At 38.6% G+C, this 22,010-nt stretch overlaps 1 protein-coding gene across 1 annotated transcript in view; it reads left to right on the top strand.

Moving 5' to 3' along the window:
* The window catches only part of USP12 (ubiquitin specific peptidase 12), a 38,274-nt gene extending 17,855 nt beyond the window's left edge, over nt 1-20,419 (top strand). The window contains exons 3-9 of the mRNA XM_061993099.1: nt 2,115-2,328; nt 3,604-3,830; nt 8,232-8,308; nt 8,503-8,586; nt 10,933-11,130; nt 13,509-13,587; nt 15,374-20,419. Coding sequence (XP_061849083.1) covers nt 2,115-2,328; nt 3,604-3,830; nt 8,232-8,308; nt 8,503-8,586; nt 10,933-11,130; nt 13,509-13,587; nt 15,374-15,475 — 981 coding nt within the window. The 3' untranslated portion in view covers nt 15,476-20,419. The remainder of the gene's footprint in view (nt 1-2,114; nt 2,329-3,603; nt 3,831-8,231; nt 8,309-8,502; nt 8,587-10,932; nt 11,131-13,508; nt 13,588-15,373) is intronic.
* The last annotated feature ends 1,591 nt before the right edge of the window (nt 20,420-22,010 follow it).

Here is a 22,010-nt window from a genome sequence, read left to right as displayed (position 1 = left end):
CTTCATTGAAAGAACCTGCTCTTAAAATATCTCTAAATGTGCTTGTTTTGCTTTGTAACAGTCTTTCCATCACAATATAGTCTTAGAATTTGCTACCTGTATATGCTACTACCCTTATAGAAAACATAAATACGAACATTATTTTCACATTTTACAGAATGTGTGTAGTAGGTATGTGCTTCAATTTGCAGGTTGAGTGACTGCAGCTGAGAGGTTAGATTACTTGCTGAGGGCCCTATGAAGATTTTTCTCACATTTTCAGTGCTTGATAATAGGTTTCACTGGAAGAGGGCAGGATAAAATGAGAGTGGCTCTATTCACTGACAGCTGGTAATGCCTTCACAGAGGGGATGAGGAGGGTTGTGCTGTTGCGGTGAGCTGGAGACTATGTCAGTGATCACAGGACTCTGAATGAGGGGACAGACTGTAACCCTCAGCAAGTTTGCTGATGACACCAAACTGGGAGGACTGGCTGATTCCCCAGAAGGCCGTGCTGCCATTCAGCAGGATCTCGACTGGCTTGAGAGTTGGGCAGAGAGGAACCTCATGAGGTTCAACAAGGACAACTGCAAAGTCCTGCATCTGGGAAGGAACAACCCCATGCATCAGTACAGGCTGGGGATTGACCTGCTGAAGAGCAGCTCTGCAGAGAGACACCTGGGAGTGCTGGTTGATAATAAACTGAACATGAGCCAGCAATGTGCCCTTGTGGCCAAGAAGGCCAGTGGCATCCTGGGATGCATCAAGAAGAGTGTGGCCAGCAGGTCAAGGGAGGTTCTTCTCCCCCTTCTACTCTGCCCTCATGAGGCCTCATGTGGAGTCCTGTATCCAGTTCTGGGCTCCCCAGCTCAAGAGGGACAGGGAAGTGCTGGAGGGAGTCCAGTGCAGGACCATCAAGATGATCAGGGGACTGGAACATCTTCCTTATGAGGAAAGGCTGCAGGAACTGGGGCTGTTTAGTCTGGAGGAGACTGAGGGGAGATCTTATTAATATTTAGAAATATCCAAAGGGTGGGTGTCAGGAGACTGGGACATCCCTCTTTTCTGTAGTAGATAGCAAAAGGACAAGGGGTAATGGGATGAAGCTGGAACACAAAATGTTACATTTAAACATATGAAAAACTATTTCACTGTTCAGGTGAGGGAGCCCTGGCACAGGCTGATCAGGGAGAGTGTGGAGTCTCCTTCCTTGGAGGTCTTCAAGACCTGCTTGGATGCATTCCTGCGTGATCTGATCTAGGTGGACCTGCTTCTGCAGGGGAGTTGGACTAGATGATCTAAAGGTCCCTTCCAACTCCTACCATTCTGTGATTCTATGACTCCAGTGCCTAAAAGCTGGGAGTCTGGGAGAGAGAGACGTCCAGAGTGTTCTGGTAAAAGGCAAGTTACAGATGCTTTTCTTGCAGACTCTGCTCACCCCCTTTCAATTCAGCGACTTACCTCCTTCAAAGCATGGTTGTCCAAATTGTGCATTCTTTTCCTTTCAGTCTCAATTTGAAACTACCAACTGTGCCAGAGCTTTGAATCCTAAACAAGCCAGGTTACGTTGTTCTAAGAAAACTCCCAAATGCCAATCCTGTCACTCTAAAATGAGACCTGATAATGTAGAAACAGGTTAAAGCTGTTATTTGTGACTTTGATCACAACTAATAAGATTCGGGGAATCCAATTTCTGAAGCATCTGAGAAGCTCTCAATTTACAGCTGAATCTCTTTACAGTGCAAGGTCATGCTATTGCTGTTCTTTACTGTTGTAGTTGACTTGTGGTAGGTGGATAGATATTTTTACCAGCACGTATTTTGGGAGCTGTGAAATTAGTGGTGTTTGTTGAACATTTTGACCCAAGCAAATGCAAAATATTAGTAATAAATTAAATTTACAAGTGAGAAAAAAACAATATAGTATTGTTCAAACTCACCTAGGTCATTCTTGCATTTGCATACAGTGTGCTTGTTAATCCTTTGCAAAACAGAAATAAGCTTTACCATCTTAAAGTCAAGGAGTCACTTGCAGAAAATCTGAAGCTGCTTATGCATTCTCTTATACTTTGGATTTAATTGTACCTCTCTACAGTAATATGGTGCAATCTAATAGATCTCTCTCTTATTTTGTAGTTCGGGAATACATGCTACTGCAATTCTGTTCTTCAGGCACTTTATTTTTGTCGACCATTTCGAGACAAAGTCTTAGCGTACAAGAGTCAACCAAGAAAAAAAGAGAATCTCCTTACATGCTTAGCTGATCTCTTCCACAGTATAGCCACCCAGAAGAAAAAAGTTGGAGTAATACCTCCCAAGAAATTTATAACAAGATTACGAAAAGAAAATGGTAACTTTTTTTTTTTCCATGTGATAATCATAGCAATTATGGTTTGATTTTGATGTCAACGTAGCAGAACACCTTGCAATTTGTTACACGTGAGAGAAAAGTAGCTAGTGTTAAGTCTGATTAAATGCCTCTATGGTTTTCCTAGTCCCATCCTTAATACGAGGATTTATATCAGCAGAGGATTTCTCAAGTTGTCATCCCAGGCGACTGCAATAAACGATGTTTTCAGGGTAATACTGTTTGAACATAAACAAGGGAGTAGATTTGTAAGAGAGTTCAGTTTTACGCTTTAATCTGTGTCATCGCAAGTATTGTGGCATTGAAGCTACTCCTTTCCACAGAATCAATTGTAAGACTTTTGCTCAGAACTGTTGACAAACTGAGGACCTGATGCAGAAAGCATAGCGAATCTATTATTATCTATCAAACAAGTCCACTGATAGTAAGGGTGCCACATACACCAATGTCCAGAAGCAATTCAGATCTTGAAAGACAGATTTATTGATTATTTGAAGTCTTAATTTGAAATGTTTGCTCTTGTTGTGGCTAGAACTTCAGGCTAATTTGACGTGGCCTCTGCAAACAGGACCTTACTGAAAAAGCTTTGAGAAAGAAAACAGTTGTCTAAAAATATCAGTATTTTGAAGTTTTTAGTCTTAATTTCATGACTAGTATTGATGACTTAGTATTTATGGCAGAGCAGCAGTGGACTTGAAACCCTGAAAGTGAAAATAAATAAAGCAATGTTTTGTGCATTTATTGTTCATGTTCTTCTTGTGATAGAACATACAGACAGTGAAACATTTCTTGTCGTAAGTTCTCAGTTCATTTCTGGAAAATGTCAAAATGTAATGCCATTTGAGATGTCCTGTGTTATCCAAGACATTGACCTAAGCTTGGCAGAGACAGCACACTCCTGGCAGGAGTTTCAAGTCATCATGGGCTGGCATCTGGAGGGTGGACAAAATGAGCTGTAACATTTCAGGTGTCTCTGTATGTGCACCTGTGTTTAGGTGGTTGAATCATGCCCTGGTTTTCTTGCAGAATTTTTCACTCATGTTAAATGCGATCAGCTGAGAGATTTCTGTGGATGTAAGCTGACTTGTCCTCCTCTCTTCCCAGTCCCTAGATTTTTGGCTTAGCTTATGAAGTATGCATTTTGTGTTGGTGGTGTATTGTCATGAAAGATTCAAGAGGTGAAATAAAGGCTGGTTGTGAAGCTCCACTTGTAAAAACTCCTGATTTTGTAAAAAAGTTTGTCATTTTATCTTGTAGAGCTTTTCGATAACTACATGCAACAGGATGCACATGAGTTCTTAAACTATCTATTAAATACAATTGCGGATATCTTGCAAGAAGAAAGAAAACAAGAGAAGCAAAATGGTCGCCTCCCTAATGGCAACATCGACAATGAAAACAACAGCCCGCCAGACCCAACCTGGGTTCATGAAATCTTTCAGGGAACATTAACTAATGAAACCAGATGTCTTACATGTGAAACTGTAAGTCTTGAATATACTTCATAAAATGAATTCCTTCCAAGTTGCAGAATTTCATGTCTCATAATTCATTCGATTCAACAGACAATTAGTTTCTTTCTTTAGAAATCTTACATTTATATGAACTTTTGCATTGTTTTCTTTGTTGGTGAAAAAAAATTTCAGCAGCTGATGCATGAATTGTAGGAGAAGGCTCTTGATCAATATTAAGAAAATGCCCAGTTGAATGTTTGTCAGTGAGATCCCAATCAACATCAGAATTTAGATTGGAAAATTCCAGATTGGTGTATTCGTAAGAGCAATGAAGTCTGCTGCTTGGGGATGTGGAGTTCCTCTCAAATGTAATGCTTTCATAACCTAATGTCATGCTTAGTGATACACTCCATAAATAAGTATTCTGAATCATTTTCCACCAGTTTCTAGTTTTTAAATTTAAATTGAGATACTATGTCTGGTTTTTGGCATTGAGACAGTAGACTGTGATTCTCAAAGAACAGAACTTAATGTGCAGGAGAAGTAATCCTTCCCTAAATATCTGTCTGCAGGAATTCTTCTAATGCCAGACCCTGAGAAGTAAGACTCTTTTTTGAGTAAACTCTATTAGTTTTCTTTGAGAACCATAGAATCATAGAATGGTAGGGGTTGGAATGGACCAACCCATCTATCGTTCTATAATAAGAGAAAGCATGTTTTTCAGAAAAACTTACTCATTTTTACCTGCTTGGAAAAGAGAGAAAGCAGCACATTTTGAAAATTACAGTAATTCTGTCATGATGCGTGTCTTAGTTATTGTAAAAAAATGAAATGACTGTGTTTTTAATGAGTATTCATAGGTATTTTCCTTAATTAGGTAACACACATATTTCAGCATGACAAGGATGAATTACTCAGATTAAATCTATATATTTTACATGCGATTTTCTCCGTCTTCTGGAAATACCCACCTCTCTCATTTCAAAGAAAATAGCTTGCTAATGTCGTATGCAACCTAACTGCAGACTTCAGTAGATCATAGTACTTTCTGAGTAATTTAGGTGCAGATTTCTAGCTACCATACTTTTTTCCTGGTAGATCATCCCTCCCTAATAATTATTTCATAGCAACTGTCAATTGCTTCTCTTTTAATTCTGTATCTGATTCTTTTTTTCTTCTTCTTCTTGAAACACGAGTTTAGATTAGTCTCTTTAACGTGACTGACATCATTACCTTTCCTCACCACAGCACAGTGGGTTACCACTGTCAGGATTTTAATGTGGATACAGTCCTTAATAGAATTCTAAAATGCCAACATGCTCTTTCCCAGCATATTTTATTAATTTTCAGGCCTATCACAATTTTGAGAGTTCTAATAATACTGCTCAGTTCTGGTTTTCTGTTAGCTGTTGCTGAACAGGATGCGCCATCTCTGTTTGTCACTGTGCTTCCTTTTAATATATCAGGGCTTTTGTTTTCCAAACCTTAATAATATGGAAACTAATGTATCTGCTTCTGTCTGTTCAATATGTCAGCTTGTGTCTAATTAAAACACAGGGTCCTGAAAATAAAGCACTTAGAAAACTCCTTTAGACATATTAAATAAGTAATATTAATGTGAATGGTGTCTTATTTTAAAATACAGTGAGCATATATGATTGTTTTAATGTTTATTGGAGGTTGTTGGCATTTAGAGTCTTTCTGTGTTTAGAAATATAACGTAAAATGTCAGGAGTACTTGGATATAGCTCATGTGGAAGATTATACAGCAATAGAGGATGAAACAATGCCTCCTAATGATAATACATTTGTGATTCAATGCATACTTAGATATAAAGGATAATATAACTTTGCTCTAACTGAGAATGATCAAACTGGACAAACCTACTGGGAAATTATCTTGGGTCAAAAGCACCAAACATATCCGTAAAGTTTTTCTCTAGCTGATAGTCTTGCTCTTGTATTCAAATGACTAACAGATATACAATTCTTTGGCTCAATTCTGCTTTAGACTGAGAGAAGACAATAAGGAAAATCTCAGTGGTCTAACAGAAGTACTATAGAAGCCTTAATGATGCCCTACTTCTTTTGTTTTATTTTTTCCCCAGTGTTGTTTTAAAACCAAGTTAAATCACAGCCTTTGTTTCAATTTCATTTAAAAATAGTTTCTGTCTTAACACACATGGGAGCCTACAGCTGCAAAAGCTCTTTTGTCAGTGAGCCAGTTCACATTGCTAGTGAAATTCCAAACTGAAGGAAATACAGATTCCATGAGTGTTAACCTTCTGAGTTTTCTGTTCTGTGTGGCACTGGTCATCAGGGTACAGCTGTGCTGTCTGTGTGTGGATTCCAACCTTGAGGTGAGAGCAGCATGCCATCCTCCTTAGCCAGGATACTGCAACACCCAGATTCTTCACAAGTATTCAGATACTTGTATTAGGAACACTCAGATGGTTTTTTGAACACATCAGGGCTTGATTCTGCAGGTGATGAGGTTTTCTGACTGTGTCAGTCTTTTGATTCTGTAGATAATTGAGATGTATAGCATTGGTGACTTCAGTCTAAGGAGCTTAGGGCTGGTTATTTGGAACAGAACCTGTAGAGAAGACGAGAAGCCTGGTTACAGTGGAGGGTGACTTTTTAGTAATTTTTCTTTTATTTTTAATTGAAAATGTGTGAGTTGGGGAAAAAAGGTACTGTTCAAAAACTCATGTTCAAATCTTTAACAATTCTAATTTAGCAATTTCCAAATTGTCAACATAAATGGCAAAAAAATCTACTTGGCTGTTGTTTCAGTGAAGCCTTGAGTGATTCTTCATGATCCTAACTGCTAACCTGAGAGAAGCTCTTTAGAGCAGTATTATCAGTATTATCTCTAAGAACAGAATCATTCCTTTTGCAGACTTCTGGGTTCAGTACCAGTCTCCTTTTTAACCAAGTACAACACATCCCTTTCATCTGCTCCATCTTCTCCCCACCCTTACGGCTCCCACGTGGGATAAAGCTGCGTGTGAAATCTTTCGTAGGATTTTCTTTGATTAGACCAGGAGAGGAAGAATTACCTAACTGCGTGTCTAAATAACAGGGCTCACATGTCTCCTTAATTCCAGCTGTCCTAGCTGAAGAGTGCAATAGTGGATTTCTAGAACTTGATTTTTTTTTTTAATCTGAGCTGTTTATAATCCCTAATCTGAAATGATTTCCACCAGGGTTCTCAGCATGGTAACTCAAGTTTGGTGATTCCAAAAGTGGTTTGCAATAGGATATTATTACCCAGAAGATGAAGAATTATCCATAAGAATAAGCCATAGTAGATGCCTGAAGACAGGAAATGTGCAGCACTCTTTATTTCCTAAGTTTTTGGATTTGCCAGGATTAAACCACCGCAGATATTAATGCTCAGAAATAGTTGTCTTGACCACCTATATTTTTCTTTCTATTCTCCATGCATGCTGCTCTTAGGAACTGTGGTTTTGTCGTCTCTTGATAATCAGAGAAAAACTTTCCAAACTTGTTTTTATTCTGAGTTGAAAAGGGAACATAAATCTCATATGTTTTAAATATCAAGTTAGGTTAGTTCTCCTGTACCTGTTTAATTTATCCTGCTCTCAGTCAAGAAACTGAAGACAGGCATCTTTCCTAAAAGCATTTACCTGGGAGTCATCCAAGGCACAGGAACATTCTCATCAGTGGCATTGAGTATCTCAACAGACAGGAAACATTAGCAGACAAAAGTTAAGGTTGCAGATTGCTATTTCCTAAACCTTTTAATAACATGGATGATTTTCAGGGCAGCAGTGGATTTTGTCCATCCCCACGTTTCAGGATTTGTGATGGCATTTATTCTCTGCTTCTAGGATTCTCTTTTTTTACTTTAATCGTTATTCTTGCATTTTTCTAAGAAAATGGCTGTGCACTTTTCTGCCTCTATCAGACCAAATCCCAAGCTCTCATTCACTAACAAATTTACCATCTGCAGCTAACTGAAGAGTGATAATCTAGCCAGAGAGAGGACTCAAAATATTTGTGCTCCTTGATATGCAGATATGTAACTGTCAGTCAGAGGGAATCGTAGAGGAAGGACAGAAGTGAGAGGACTAAATAGACGAATCCCAGTGGCTGTATTCTTTTGAAGAGTGAGGTGTTAAAAGAACTTGGCATTAATATTGTTGAGCTGAAATCATGCCATAGTGACAACTGGCACATATCCCCACAGACACGTACACACTTCCCTCTTCTTCTTTCTGAACAAAATCAAAAAAAGAGATCTAGCAAATCTCTGAAATAGAAAGAAGCCTTGTAATGATGATTCTTAAAAGGCTGTTGTAAGGCAAAATATGCATTGCCAATTGAAAATGGTTCTGAAAATGAGAAGGAAATTAGTGCAACTGCTTTTAACTATAACCTGTTGTTTCTTGTCTTTTTTTTCAGATAAGCAGCAAAGATGAAGACTTCTTAGACCTTTCAGTTGATGTGGAGCAGAATACTTCAATCACTCATTGTTTAAGGTAGGTGCAAAAATCTGAATTTTCGTAATTTGTCTTGTACTGGTTATGTAGAAAGCAGGAAGCAAAACTAAAAGCTCACGAGGTCAGCAAATTTCAGGTTATGTGGGCTTAGGAGTATAAAATTATGTTTATACTAAATTTCAGATAAGAAACTAATACCTATAGCTTTTTTTTCCCTCTTCTTTTTTATTCAGGGGTTTCAGCAATACAGAAACTCTGTGCAGTGAATACAAATATTACTGTGAAGAATGTCGCAGTAAGCAAGAAGCACATAAAAGGTACATCAGGCGCAGGGTGGGAGAAATAGCCCATGCACTTTGTGAAATTACTCCTGTATTTCCTTATGTGGGGGTGTGTGTGTAGGAAGCAGGGAGAGAACCTTTTATCCCTTAATTTTGCTTACTTTTCTTCTGCATAACAGTAAGCTTGCTGCATTCCTCTTGCTTAAAATCGGTGAGCCCATTTCCATGAGTGATGAGAATCCTTGTAAGTCATTTTGGGAGTCTCTTGATCCTTGTTTATTTTATGAATGAAAAAAGGAATGGTCTTAAGACCAAAAATAAGTTACAAACACAAGTTAAAACAAACTGCTCCCGACTAATCAAAGAATATGGATAATGAGGAAACGTCGGTGATTTTTATGTGACTTTTAAAACTTTGTTTTGTCTTGATAATGAAATTCCTTTTCCAGTTTCTGCAAGAATCAGTTTGGTAGCCCTTCCCTGGTGCAGTCAGAATGAAGCTTGTAATGGTTTTTGTTAACTGAGTTTCTGCTCAGCAGTGCTCCTGAAAAGCATCAAAAGCTCCGTGGGAGCCTGAAAGTCATTATGCTTAAAACCAATTCTTATCTGCCTAATAATTCTTCTCATCTTGTTTACACCTTTGAAAATACTATGCTTTTGTGTACTGTAATATTTATTACCTGAAAAAGCATTTGGCTGCTTACAGATGAGCCGAAGGGATGGGAGCACTGACATGCTCTACTGGTTATACCACTGACTGTGGTTGTTTGGTTTACCATAGATTCAGTTGCCAAAGCTTGCTAATTGGTGTGTATCAGAGGATTGGAAAGCCAGGTCTGTCCTGTTGTTTGCTGTTGCCTTAGCTCTTTTTCTGTGTGGGATGTAACCTGATTCCTGGCCAATATAAGCTGTGTTGACATAAACCTGTACTGTAGGTGCTGCCATGTTGGCAAAACACAGCTTTTATTGTTTATATTTTGCTTTTCATGCAGAGCTTAAGTTCAGGTTTACTACAGTCATAATTTACTTCCATCTCTGTAATCTATGATAGTGTCTACTCAGCTAGCACAGGTGGTGTACTGAATTTCTCCTCCAGTGAAAGAGCTCCTATTATCAAACACGAGTGCATTACAAGAAGATGACTTTCATTTGGAAAAAATAATAGAGCAGAATTCTACCCATACCTTAGTAATATAATAAAAAGGTATCTCTCCTGAAAAACAGTTGTGTGTCTCACCTTTCTGCCCTTTTCTAGCTTCTTTTATTTCCTAGTTCCCTTGTGGGCCATGGAGAAACTTTGGGTCTAGCAGGATTTCTTACAGATTACTGTCTGTCTAGGCTTAATGAGAAAAAGGGAAGGAAGGGGAGTTTTCCAGAATTTTGTCTCATGCAAACACTTTTCCTGACATTCTGAAAATATGGTCTTAGTAGACCTGTCTGAATCCTGGGCTGTATCATTGAGACTTCTGAGCTTGTTTTTGGGGCTTAAGGCAGTTTGAAAAGCTCTGTGTAGTGCTGGTGCAAGGCACTTAGCTGTGCTAAGAAACAGAGCACTTTAGCTTGGTTCTCTGTTAATATAGGCAAGTTTATTGCCCCGAGATTGGAAGTCTGTGTTTGCTGCCAGGCTGGCTGTGGTTGGCTGATCAGGATTTGTGGGCACTGATGCAAGATCTCATTACCTTAAACTACGGAAAGGGGCCAGTGAGCCCTCAGTAAAACGAGATTATCACTTTCTGGTTTTGACTGCCATAAAAGAATGTTGCAACATTTGTACAAAATTGTTGTGCTAGAGCACTGCATTATCTTGTTTGGGTTGCATGAGGTGAGTAACAGTGGGCTATTTGTATCCCTTAGCAATGTTAATGAGTGGTTTGATGTGAGAACTTGAAGTAATACATATGTAATGAAGTGCTGTAACAAAGCTTATTTTTGAAAGCTTGTTTGTTTTGGCTGATTTACTGAGAAATTCCCCTGGAACAGGATGCCTGGAACAACTTTGTTTCAATACCTTCACTGTATACTAAGTGGTATCTGGGGTTTGCTTTTGGAAACTCAGGAAAGCCAGGGGTAGGTGTCAGTTTCTGTCCTCTGCAATCGTTATGTCTGAATTATTATGTGGGTTCATCGTGGCTGTTCTTATTATATATTATAGTTTATGATTTTAAATATATTTGCAATTCTCTCAATTGTTAAAACGTACCTTTAGCAACACAGGACACATTTGTTAAACAATTGATTATTTGAGCTTCTTTTAATGCTTGAAAAATGTTTTAAAGACTTCAGTAAGTCAAGTTTCCTGTTTGTTGATATCAACTGAATGTTTTGGATGGATATTGGAAATACTATTGACTTTGTTTTGTTTGGTTTGTTTTTTTTTTCCAGGATGAAAGTAAAAAAGCTGCCTATGATTCTAGCTCTCCATTTGAAGAGATTTAAATACATGGATCAGCTGCATCGATATACAAAACTCTCTTATAGAGTAGTTTTTCCTTTAGAGCTTCGTCTATTTAACACCTCAGGAGATGCCACCAATCCTGACAGAATGTATGACCTTGTTGCTGTGGTAGTTCATTGTGGAAGGTAATAAGTCTATTTTACACAAGGGATTTTTGTGTGTTTAAAAGAACGAAGTGTCCAGTAACACATAACCTAATAGCATTTAAAGACTTCTTAAAGCAAAGTCTCTTAGGAGAGAAAGCATTGTGGGGAGATGCCACCAGTCCTGACAGAACATGTGTATTTGTGACTGTGGTAATTCATTGTGAAAAGTGGTAACAGTATATTACACATCATGGATTTCTGTGTGAACTGCACTGTATTTAAAAAACAGCCCAAACATCAAAGCACACAATATCATATAACATTTAAAGATTTTTTTTTAAAAGCAAGTTTCTTAGGCAGGAAAGTATGACAGAACAGATTCCTTTCATTTGCTTTAGGGTGGGGGTTTTTTAGGGCTTGAGCAACATTTTCTGAGATAAATCCACATTATGAGTTTTGTTGAAAGCAAGCTAACAAAGTAATCAAAGTATGACTGTTAGATTTGTACTTGAATTTGCTGTGTGTTCAACGAATATTGTCATGGCCTCAAGTCTTAAAATCAGGGCTTGCTCTACAAACTGCTTATTGAGTAGATAAAAGCCTTGAAAGTTGTAAGTGATGATTAGACATCTAGAATCACAAAATCATTTACATTCTGAGGTCAACTACTTAGAGCTCCAAGCAGAACAAGCTTTGACATTAGATTAGGTTGCACTGGGCTCAGTTTCATGGCTAGGAATGCCAATTTCACTGCCTCTTTGGGCAGTTTGTTTCAGTCCATTGTTGTTCTCACAGTGATTTTGTTGTTTTCTTTTATATCTGGTAAGAATTTCTCTTGCTGCATTTTGCAGCCACTGTCTGTTGTCCGTCCTTCGTGCATCTCTGAGAAGAACCTGGCTCTGATTTCTTTGCAACTCTGGCAGTTTGAGTAGTGGAAGGTAGCAGTTGTGTTCCTCATTTAGTGTTCTCCAGGCTGAATGAAATCAGCTCTCCCAGCTTCTCTTCATCCATTTGGTGCTGTAGACCTCAGAGAAATGTTGTGGCCTGCTATTGGACTTCCTCCAGTTTATCAGTCCCCCCCTTAAACTGACAAGGTCATGTCTGGAATCCCATGTCCTGTTCTGGGTCCCAGAATACAGTGTGGCAGGGATTATCACTTCACTGCTGGCTCTACTTTTACACTACAGCTCCACGTACTCTCAGCCTTGCCACCAAAATGATGTGCCACTGGCTAACAGCTCATCTTGTTGCCCTCTGGACCCACCTAGCCAGCTGGCTTGCAGCTGGTAGTTGGATGGAGTTAGTTTGGCACAACACTTTACGTTCATACTTGTTAAATTTCATGAGGTTCTTATCAGCCTGTTCTTCCAGCTTCTCAGTGTCTCTCTAAATGGCAGATCTGCCCTCTAGTTGCCAGTTACTGCCCTTTGTTCCACCCAGGTCCCCATTCCTCCCCATGTAAACCTAGGATTACGGTAGAGTAATCCTAGATCTATGTCCAGGACAGTTTGGGGAAACAAACTGAAAATACATTCTGTCCAGTTCTGACCATTTCTGTCTCATTCAAGCTGCAGAGAGCTGTGGCAGGAGGTAGATCCTGTTTTCATCAAGTTTTATGGTTTGGTAGCCAGACATGGCTCTCCCAGATGACAACCTCCCCTCCCTGATCCAGACATAAGATTAGTAGGACTGCTGTTAGCCAATTAAGGCAGTTCCCGAGCTGCTTTAACTAGTTGTCAACTTCCAATTGCAAGGTTCAGCTGTTTCAGAAAGTGTATTATTTCCTTACTTGGAATCTGTTTAGAAATAGGACACTTTTAAAGTTGGGTCTGGGTGAGGGTGGTTCTGTCACAGTTGGGGAGAAATTTTTTGTCTGCCATAAGCTGAAGAGCTGTGCATTTTAACAGTGTTTATCTAACTGGAAGCCCTTCTCATTGCCATGAGGATTCTTGAGGCTTCTAAACTGTCAGTTTAATTCAGTGGGCCATACAAAGAGATGCCTAATTGAGACTGTAGATGAACAGCAGCTCTACAGCTTTTTCTCTTGAAGATCAGAAACAATTTGGGATCTGTTCTGTTCCTATGAAACATCAGTGTTTTCTTGATTTCACTTTTCTATCACTTTAAAAAAAATCATTTATACTGTCAATGCCTGTGATGCTTATTCCTCATTTAAAATTGAAATCCTTTTTCTTAGCACAATATTAAGTGTAGAAATAACTCAGACCTTATTATGAAGATAAGTGAAGGGGAAAGAAGAAAAAAAAATAAACCCATCCAAACAGAAATTGTAGTGGTAGCCATTTTAATTACTGCTAAGTATTGCTTTTCCACAAAACCTCCAAAAATTAATGAGATACATTTCTACATACATGTGTGTTATTGTCTTGTGTTTTTTCCCTAATTTTATTTTACAGTGGCCCTAACAGAGGACATTATATTGCAATAGTGAAGAGTCATGATTTTTGGTTGCTTTTTGATGATGATATTGTTGAGGTAAGCTTTGTGTAGCCCTGAAATTTTTTCTCCTACCAACCAGAGCGCATGAACCCCACCTTGTGTATATGATTGCTTCAAGGGAAGGGATTGGTACGCTAATCAAAAGGGGGTTCAACCCCAGTCTGAATGAGCAGTAACAGCGGGTGCAGAGCTGTGACTTACAATTTGACTGTACAATGCTTTGATTTGCATTTTGGTTTTTGTACTTCTTTAAAGAAGCTTTGTTTCTGGCCACATTCACCTTTGTTTAACAAGCTATTCCTGTGGCCAGATGACATGGCTAATAAAGATACATAAAAATTGGTTTTACTGCATTTTTTTCTGGTTTCTAACAAATTTCTTGGAACAGCAGAATTCCCTTCACCAGTTTTTACTTTGTCATTTTTCTGTTTTAGTCTTTCTTGAGCGAAAGAGCAGAAGCTGCTGGTGTTCCCTATGTTATATCATCTTGGTTTTTTTGCTTTATTGTGTTACTTTTCCCACCTCCTTGTCTATGCTTATGCATGAACAGGATTAGGATTGTGCCATCCAAATCATTTTCCCAAGTTTATTTGAATTGATTAAATCTATAAAATGAATAGGTTACATTTTTCCTTGCAATACACAAGACCTGCATAACTAAAAAGAAGAAAAATGAGTGAGACAGGTGTTAGGCTTATTAATTATCAGGATGAGTCAAAGGAATCGAAGAGTTCTTCTCTCCAAGTCACATTGTGAACCATTTTTCACCCAGGAAATTACAAACATGGAAATACACAGAGCTGCTGGGAAAGTGAAAGGCTTGTCTCTGTGTCTTATCAAGATCCACAGTTAACTGAAATGTCTCGATCAGGTCAAAAGTTCACTTTCCTTCAGGGAAAACAGAGTGTTGTGGTAGAGCTCACATCACAAATGTCAGGGACAATCTTTCCAGTTCCAAAGCAGTAACACCTGGGAGTAATGGCTTTTTTTCCTTTTAGTCCTTGGAAAAAGGAAGGAAAGAATCTTTTTGTTCTTAAGTCTAAAGTGTCTCATTAACATTTAGGTTCATGGTTCATCAAGTTGGACTGGCTCACTCCTTCCTCAGAGACATTTTATTCCAAATCATGAGTGAGATTAAATAAAATCTGCCTAAGTGAAGGAAATTTTATCCTTCCACCTTTATGTTGTTTGTTAGCCTAATTGCCTTTGATTTAAAATGTGGCAAGAGAGCTTGCTTTCCATTTCTTTTGTAGCTAAAAATGATGACAAGGAATAGCAAGCAAAACCGGACAAGACCAGACAACTCTCAACAGAAGTTTTGCATCTTCCCCCCAAAATCATGGTTAATGGGGGCTAACAGGATCACAGGCAAACATTCTGTGTGGAAAACGTAGAAAAAGTTAGCCTTCATTCCCTGCCTTCTCCTTATTCTCCTCTGTACTTGACTGGCATACATTGCTTACAGTTAGAAATTACAGTTAGTGCTTAGATTCTTTTTATTGATACGAAGTCTCAATGGGGTATCGTCATCTTAAAAGCTTTTCTGTGTGAAGTTTATGCAAGCAGTGCACAAAAGATTTCACTCACAGTGGGTTTCTTTAGCACTTACAAATTTACTTACCAAATACATATAACCACTAACCCTCTGTGCTGACTGGAAACCAAAACATACCAAGTTTAAGAATTATTTGGATTTTATTACTTTATGTAGTTATGTGAAAGTAGTTTTCATTGTTTATCGATTTTTTTGGGGTGAAACTTGACGTCAAGTACTTGTTATGCAACATATTCTGACTTTAGATATTTTGGTTTTCACATACAGAAAATCGATGCACAAGCTATTGAAGAATTCTACGGGTTGACATCAGACATCTCAAAGAACTCTGAGTCTGGTTACATCCTCTTCTATCAGTCCCGGGATTGAGGGGGAACGGTAGCGAAGGGAGATTCTTGCATCTCGCGCCTTCTCTATCTTGGAATGGAGCAAGCACTGAACAAAAAAAGGAAAGCAAGGATCTCCCGGGGTAGGAGCACAGTTTGCACACAACTAAGCAAAGAGTTTGGGATTCTTAGAACCTTTGTATCATTTTCGTTTTATTTGCTCAGGTATCATGCTGACTACACATCTCCACTGCATCCCATAAGCAAAAAGAGAGATACCAGCCACTCTTGCAGGAGCTTTTGTTAGGTAGTACCATCTCTGTGGTCCTAATTCAAAGCCTGTTAAGGTCACTGAAGAGCTTTTCATGGACTTCAGTGGAATTTGAATGAGGTTCTAACTGCACTGCCAGACTCGTGCAATAGGAGCGTTAGAAATCTGTATCTTATACAGACTTTGTGTATGAAAGGTAAATGACTCTTTGTGGACTTAGTTTCCTGTGCTAAAGTTTAAAAGAATGAGGTTGGGAGGGTTAACGTGTAAGCAAGAAGATATATCTGGGCCCAACACAATTGCCTTCTTGATGGTAGTAGTTTAACTGAAGGTGTAAACTGGTGTCGGGGAGGCAAGTATGTTTTGCTTCTCTGAAGAAGCTTACGTTATTTATAAAGTATGCTCGGGAACAATCAGTCAAGATTATGGCTTTTAATCCCCTTATGGGGAAAGATTTGGTTTGTAATAGTATATTTTTATTTATAACTTATTGTGACTTAGGATCTTGTGTATTGTCCTTTATTCTAACAAGTATTGGAGATTTTATATATTGATTTGAACTAAAACCTTTCTTTTTTAACATTTAAATGGTAAAGAGGAGCCAACATAGATTCTAAAAACAATGCCTACAGTATCTGTGAAAAAATGGATAACACAGAGGAGAGATTTCCTCCTGGAGGAACTGGTATCTAAATGAGGTACTATATTTCATTAAATTAGAATAGCCTCTCTTTCTTTGGGTGAAAAAAGTGATCCAACTATTACACAGAAGCCTTGAAGAATACATTATTTTAAGAAAGCGATGGTGCAGTGGTGATCTTTACAGTTCCTTAATAATTTGTTAATATTTCAAACTCTAAGTAAATCAGAATGATTAGGATCAAAGCAAACCATTGTAAGAATATTATTCCCTCTCCTGTAAATGGATCCACTTCTGTTCTGAATGGCGTGGGTGACTATCTCAAAAAACGCTGAAGGTCTCAAATGTAAATTAAAGTTTGAGTAATAAGAGGGAAAAAAGCTTGGAATTTCGTGAGACTGAAGATACCACATTGGTTTGAAAGTAACAATACTTAGGTCCTATAGGGTGAAAATGCCTGAAACTAAGCAAACCTTTGCTTTGGGTTTATGAAACAGCATAAGGAATTAAATCTTGACAAAACACCTGGTATGTAAGAAATGTGAACAATTGTGATTTGACATTCTTCCACTTACCTGTACGTTGTCTGACAGTAGCTGAATGTAATTTCTGGAAAGTCAGGGGATGTGTGTTCCAGATGATGGCAATCAGGTCTTGGATGTCTTTGTCAGTCCCTCTTCAGCTAGTGATTTTTACATTATTGTAATTTTCTTAGGTTATTTTATTGATACTGTTACAACTTTAAAAAAGAATGTGTCCTGTCTGCTGCTATAACTGACTATTAACTTACCTGTATCTTTTAGCTCAGGAAATGACTTCACCTATTCACTCAGTTAAACAAACCTTTACCAGGGTCACTAAATTAATTGGGCTATTTAGCAACTGTCATACTGTAACAAATTGCTTTTGTAAAATGCAGAGTTTCTAAAGCCTTGGTTTGGCTAGAATTCTTTTATAGAAAATTATGCATCATGATGAAACTACCAGCATTGTAAAGTAAAGCTTAAATATTGTTGGGGATGCAGAAAATCGGATTGGATTTTTCTTAAGGGATTCAAATCATTTGAAAACCTTTTCTCAGCTTTCAGTCGGAAAAGGACTGGGGGGCGAATCAGTTGGGATAATGGTGCATGTTAGAAGGATGAAGTCCTTTGCATACTAAAGGTACAGTATTGTAAAAGAGCTGTCACATTACTTTTTGCTAATTGAAAATATTTGGACTCTTTTTTTTTCTGGTGGTTTGGTTTTTTTCCTTCTGATGTAGTTAAAAGCTGGGGCTAGTTGCTAAATATTTTATAGCCTAACAAAACTTAAAACATTTTGGTTGTCTCACTGATTTTATTCCTGCTCTGTATTTTTATAAGATAGTGACTTTTATTTTGTATAGGGTTTTGGAGATAGTATTCCAAATTATCTATTTATTTTTTCTTTTAGTGCGGCTGAGGTAATTGTAGTTCTTAATTAAACTGATATCAGAAACTGCAACTTAAAAAACAAAAAGAGGCAGGGAAGTACAAAGTATAAGTGACTGGTATGTAAAACATTATAGGATTTTTTGCTTGGCTGTGATACAGTGGGGAGTGTGGGGAAGTCGTCTGTTGTTGTAAATGGTGGAAATTATTTGCTGTGTAACTATGTAAATGTTAATTGGGACTACAGTCCCTTATTTTGTATATTGGAGCAAAAACAAAACCTTCTATTAAATAAAGTATGTTCTCTAAAGGTAAGTACTGTATCCTTTGTGGAACCTGAATGGTCAGCCACCTGCCTTTTGTGCTTTCCAGAGTTTCCAAACATAAAACTATCTGGAATTTCCTGTATTGAGGGAAGTGCCCTGAGCCGTGGAGGGAGAAGGGTGTTTAACCAGGCTGCATTGAGTGTCTTTCTAGATGTGTTGTTATGAAAATAGGTCGGGCACAGACATGTTTTTGGTGGTGTACTTCTCTAGAATTAGTTTTCATGTAAGTAGTTGGTTTCTGAGGTATAGAAGAAGGGAATGTTTTGAATTATTTCTTTCTTGACTTGCATTTACTCAAAAAAATACCATGTAGCTTGTTGTAAAATACACATCCAAGTTCCCAAGGGGATTTCTTGCATTGGTGGTTTGTGGGAGGGAACGCAGAAGGAAAAATGGGAGTATTTACAGCACTGACACATGAGAGAGACTGACCAAAGAACAAGAGTCCAGCATTAGAAGAAAAAGATCCATCTGGTTACAGTACCCACATATGGTTTGGTATCAAGTCATTCTTCACTTGGAGTTTGTTTGCTTTCAAAGCATGGTTTTGTAGTGTAAGTTGTCCACTTTCCCTCTTCCAGTGAAGAGATGGATTGATCTTAAGTTTGTGTGTCTTAGAAACTCAGTCTTTATTTTTCTCCCTTGATAATGCAATATGCACATGTTATCGTTCCTGTCTTCAAGGCTTCCAAGTCCTCTAACCTCTCACAGCACAGTGTGAGTGTAGAATACATTAGTCTCTTCACATGCACTCTTCCAGTACTCAGTTATTACTGAAATTAATATTCTACATAATCTGTATTCAAGGGTTGCTCGGTTTGCAGCAGCTTTGCTGCTGATTGATTGTTATAAATGAACTATGCAAGTCAACTACCATGCAAATGAGCACAAGCTTTGTCTTTTAAATACAGAGATCTCTGAAAGCTGTTACTTCCAGTTTTAACCAGAGTGTAGTGAGGCAGAAATAAACTTTCTTTGGTCTATATTAAAAATGTCTGCAAAACTGTCTGCCTCTTACCATTTTAGCTTTAAGTGAGTCAATTTTTAGGCTAAGCCTAAGAATCTACTGTTAGAGTTGATGAATCCCTTTGGGGGAGCTTGTGTAAGAACATGTTGGATACATAAGGAGAATTCTTTGCAGACATCACCAGTTTTGAAATGAGCTGAGTAATATCTTCCAGCTTCTTCCCAAAACTGCAAATAAATTATATTCTTTCTTTCTCTCTAATGGCTTGTGATTGCTGCCTGCGTAAGAGATGGTAAGGGCTCACAAAAGGGCAAGATACTTTCTAGCTCGCTCTTTGTACAGCGTTAGGGAGCTTTAATTACAGAAGGATCATCAGTTGTGTCCTTGAGCTGCGTTCCGCAGGTTATGCAATCCAGGAGAGAAAACAGCAGGATCTGACACAGAATAGGGAGAAGGAGCTTTACAATTATTTGCTGACACGCTAGAGACAAAAGCAGTGTTTCCTCCAAAGACAAAATATGAAACTTAATGCAGTTTTCTGGTGTTTGGAGAATTTAAGGAGTGCTCAACACGTTCTGCCAATCTAGGCTTTTGTTGTTTATTTAAGAGCCCTGCCTTTGTCTGTGTTCAGTTTGCTATTTGAGCCTATATTTGAAATTCCCGCCTGTACACTGATGTTTTTTAGGTTGATATGATTGTATTAATGAGTGCTCCTCCAGAAACATACATATGAAACAAATGCAATCTTTTAATGGCCTGATCTACAAAGCATCTTCAGCTATTCACTAAGAGTCATTGTTGCATTTTCTGTTACTGATTTTAAGTTAGAAACAAAAATAAATTGAAGATCTCCAAATACTTTATTGACATACTGTATTATTAAAGAATGCCTCAAAATCTCTGCATCTGGCTTGAGCATCAACTGCTGTCATCACATCGTAACACAAGTTGATGTACGTGAACTGCTTTGAGCTGTGATGCTTGCGTTATTTCAACTCTGTTTCACTAAGTGTTGCTTTATTGTAATGACTGCTTTCATCAGCTCTCATGAGATGTGCTAACGACGTTCAGCTCGAGTTACATGCGTTCGTGTGTGTACATTTGTGTTTCTGGAAGCTGATTATCCTGATGTTATGTCATGTCAGTCTTCCCTGCATTTTTCGTGTCAAGGAAGATGGCTGATGCTACAGGCAGCGTTTACTGAATTTCTGAGCTTTATTTCAGAGATGAGGTCGATGTTTTAAGGTTTTAGTGCTGAAAATATCTGGAACTCTTTGTCTTCTAATCCTCGTGCCTCTCTGCTGAAAGTACTGTTGAATATCAAGAATGTTTGTTGGAGTTATGAGATTGAATAAAGACAGCATTTGTATACCCCTCTCTTCCTCTTTTAAAAGAGAATCTGAAAGACAACGTTTCTCCCTGAGATTGTTACAGAACCAGAAGTACATTAGTAAAAGAGAAAACATTTGTTTTATAGAATTCAAGCCCCTGCAGGACGATTCTTGAATTTGCTTTGAGCTCAGTGTGGAGGCACAGTGATATTACAGAGAGATCTATCAGAATGAGCAGCAGATTCTGTTAAGACCCCTTAGGAGCTAGATACCAAGGAGGCAGCACTGTATTTGCTAATCCAAATGTGCTCTAGCAGGACCTAGATTTTACAGAGGAGCCACCATGAACCTTCAGTGAATATCTAGAGAAAGACTGCATTCAGGAGAACTGTACATCCTAATCAGATGCAAGGCTCTGAGGCTGGCCACTGCTCCTTTTCACCTTTGCTTAGATGAAAGTGAGACTATTTTGAAGACAGAGTTTTGATATGCACAGGCTCTGTGTTCACTGTTTTTTGCAATGAAATTCCAGTAATGTTTTCTGAACTCCGGAGTATTACGGCAGAGAGGAGCTGCAGGTTGAAATCCAGAATTGTGTTCCACACCTATGTTGCAACACCAGTTAGCCTCCATTTTCCACACATTGCATATAGAAAATTCATAACTCATCAGAAGAGAAATGAGACAAAAGTGACTATAGTTCCTAAGCTGACTTCTCTCTTTCTTCATGGTGGCATTGTGTGCAAGGTAATATATACTCGAAGAAAGAAAGGTGGCCAAGCAGGCCAATGGCATCCTGGGATGCATCAAGAAGAGTGTGGCCAGCAGATCAAGGGAGGTTCTTCTCCCCCTTCTACTCTGCCCTGGTGAGGCCTCATCTGGAGTCCTGTGTCCAGTTCTGGGCTCCTCAGCTCAAGAGGGACAGGGAAGTGCTGGAGAGAGTCCAGCGCAGGGCCACCAAGATGATCAGGGGAATGGAACATCTTTCATACGAGGAAAGGCTGCAGGAACTGGGGCTGTTTAGTCTGGAGAAGAGGAGATGGAGGGGGTATCTCGTTAACATTTATAAATATCTAAAAGGTGGGTGTCAGGAGGTTGGGACATCCCTGTTTTCTATTGTATCTAGCAACAGGACAAGGGGTAATGGGATGAAGCTGGAACACAAAAAGTTCCACTTAAACATAAAAAAAAACTATTTCACTGTTCAGGTGAGGGAGCCCTGGCACAGGCTGCCCAGAGGGGTTGTGGAGTCTCCTTCCTTGGAGGTCTTCAAGACCCGCCTGGACACGTTCCTATGCGACCTGATCTAGGTGAACCTGCTTCTGCAGGGGGGTTGGACTAGATGATCTCTAAAGGTCCCTTCCAACCCCTATCATCCTATGATTCTATGATTTAAAAAAGAAAAATACAAGGCATCATAATTTTGTGCTTCAGTGAGTGATAGTAATAGCTAAAGAATATAAAGTGGTGAAAGTCTGCTTTTGGCCAAATTTGGTCATTTATAAAAATAATGACTTCCTGAAAGCTTATTGATAGGGATTGGAGCAAGATGAAAAAAATTCCCAGAGCTTTGAAATCTTCTAAAAACAGTGACCAGACTGGAAGAAAATAAAGAAAGAAAAAGCTGTTTG

The sequence above is a fragment of the Colius striatus genome, chromosome 1, assembly GCF_028858725.1.
Source record: "Colius striatus isolate bColStr4 chromosome 1, bColStr4.1.hap1, whole genome shotgun sequence".
NCBI classification, from domain to species: Eukaryota; Metazoa; Chordata; class Aves; order Coliiformes; family Coliidae; genus Colius; species Colius striatus.
This window is presented reverse-complemented; position numbering and strand designations above follow the sequence as displayed.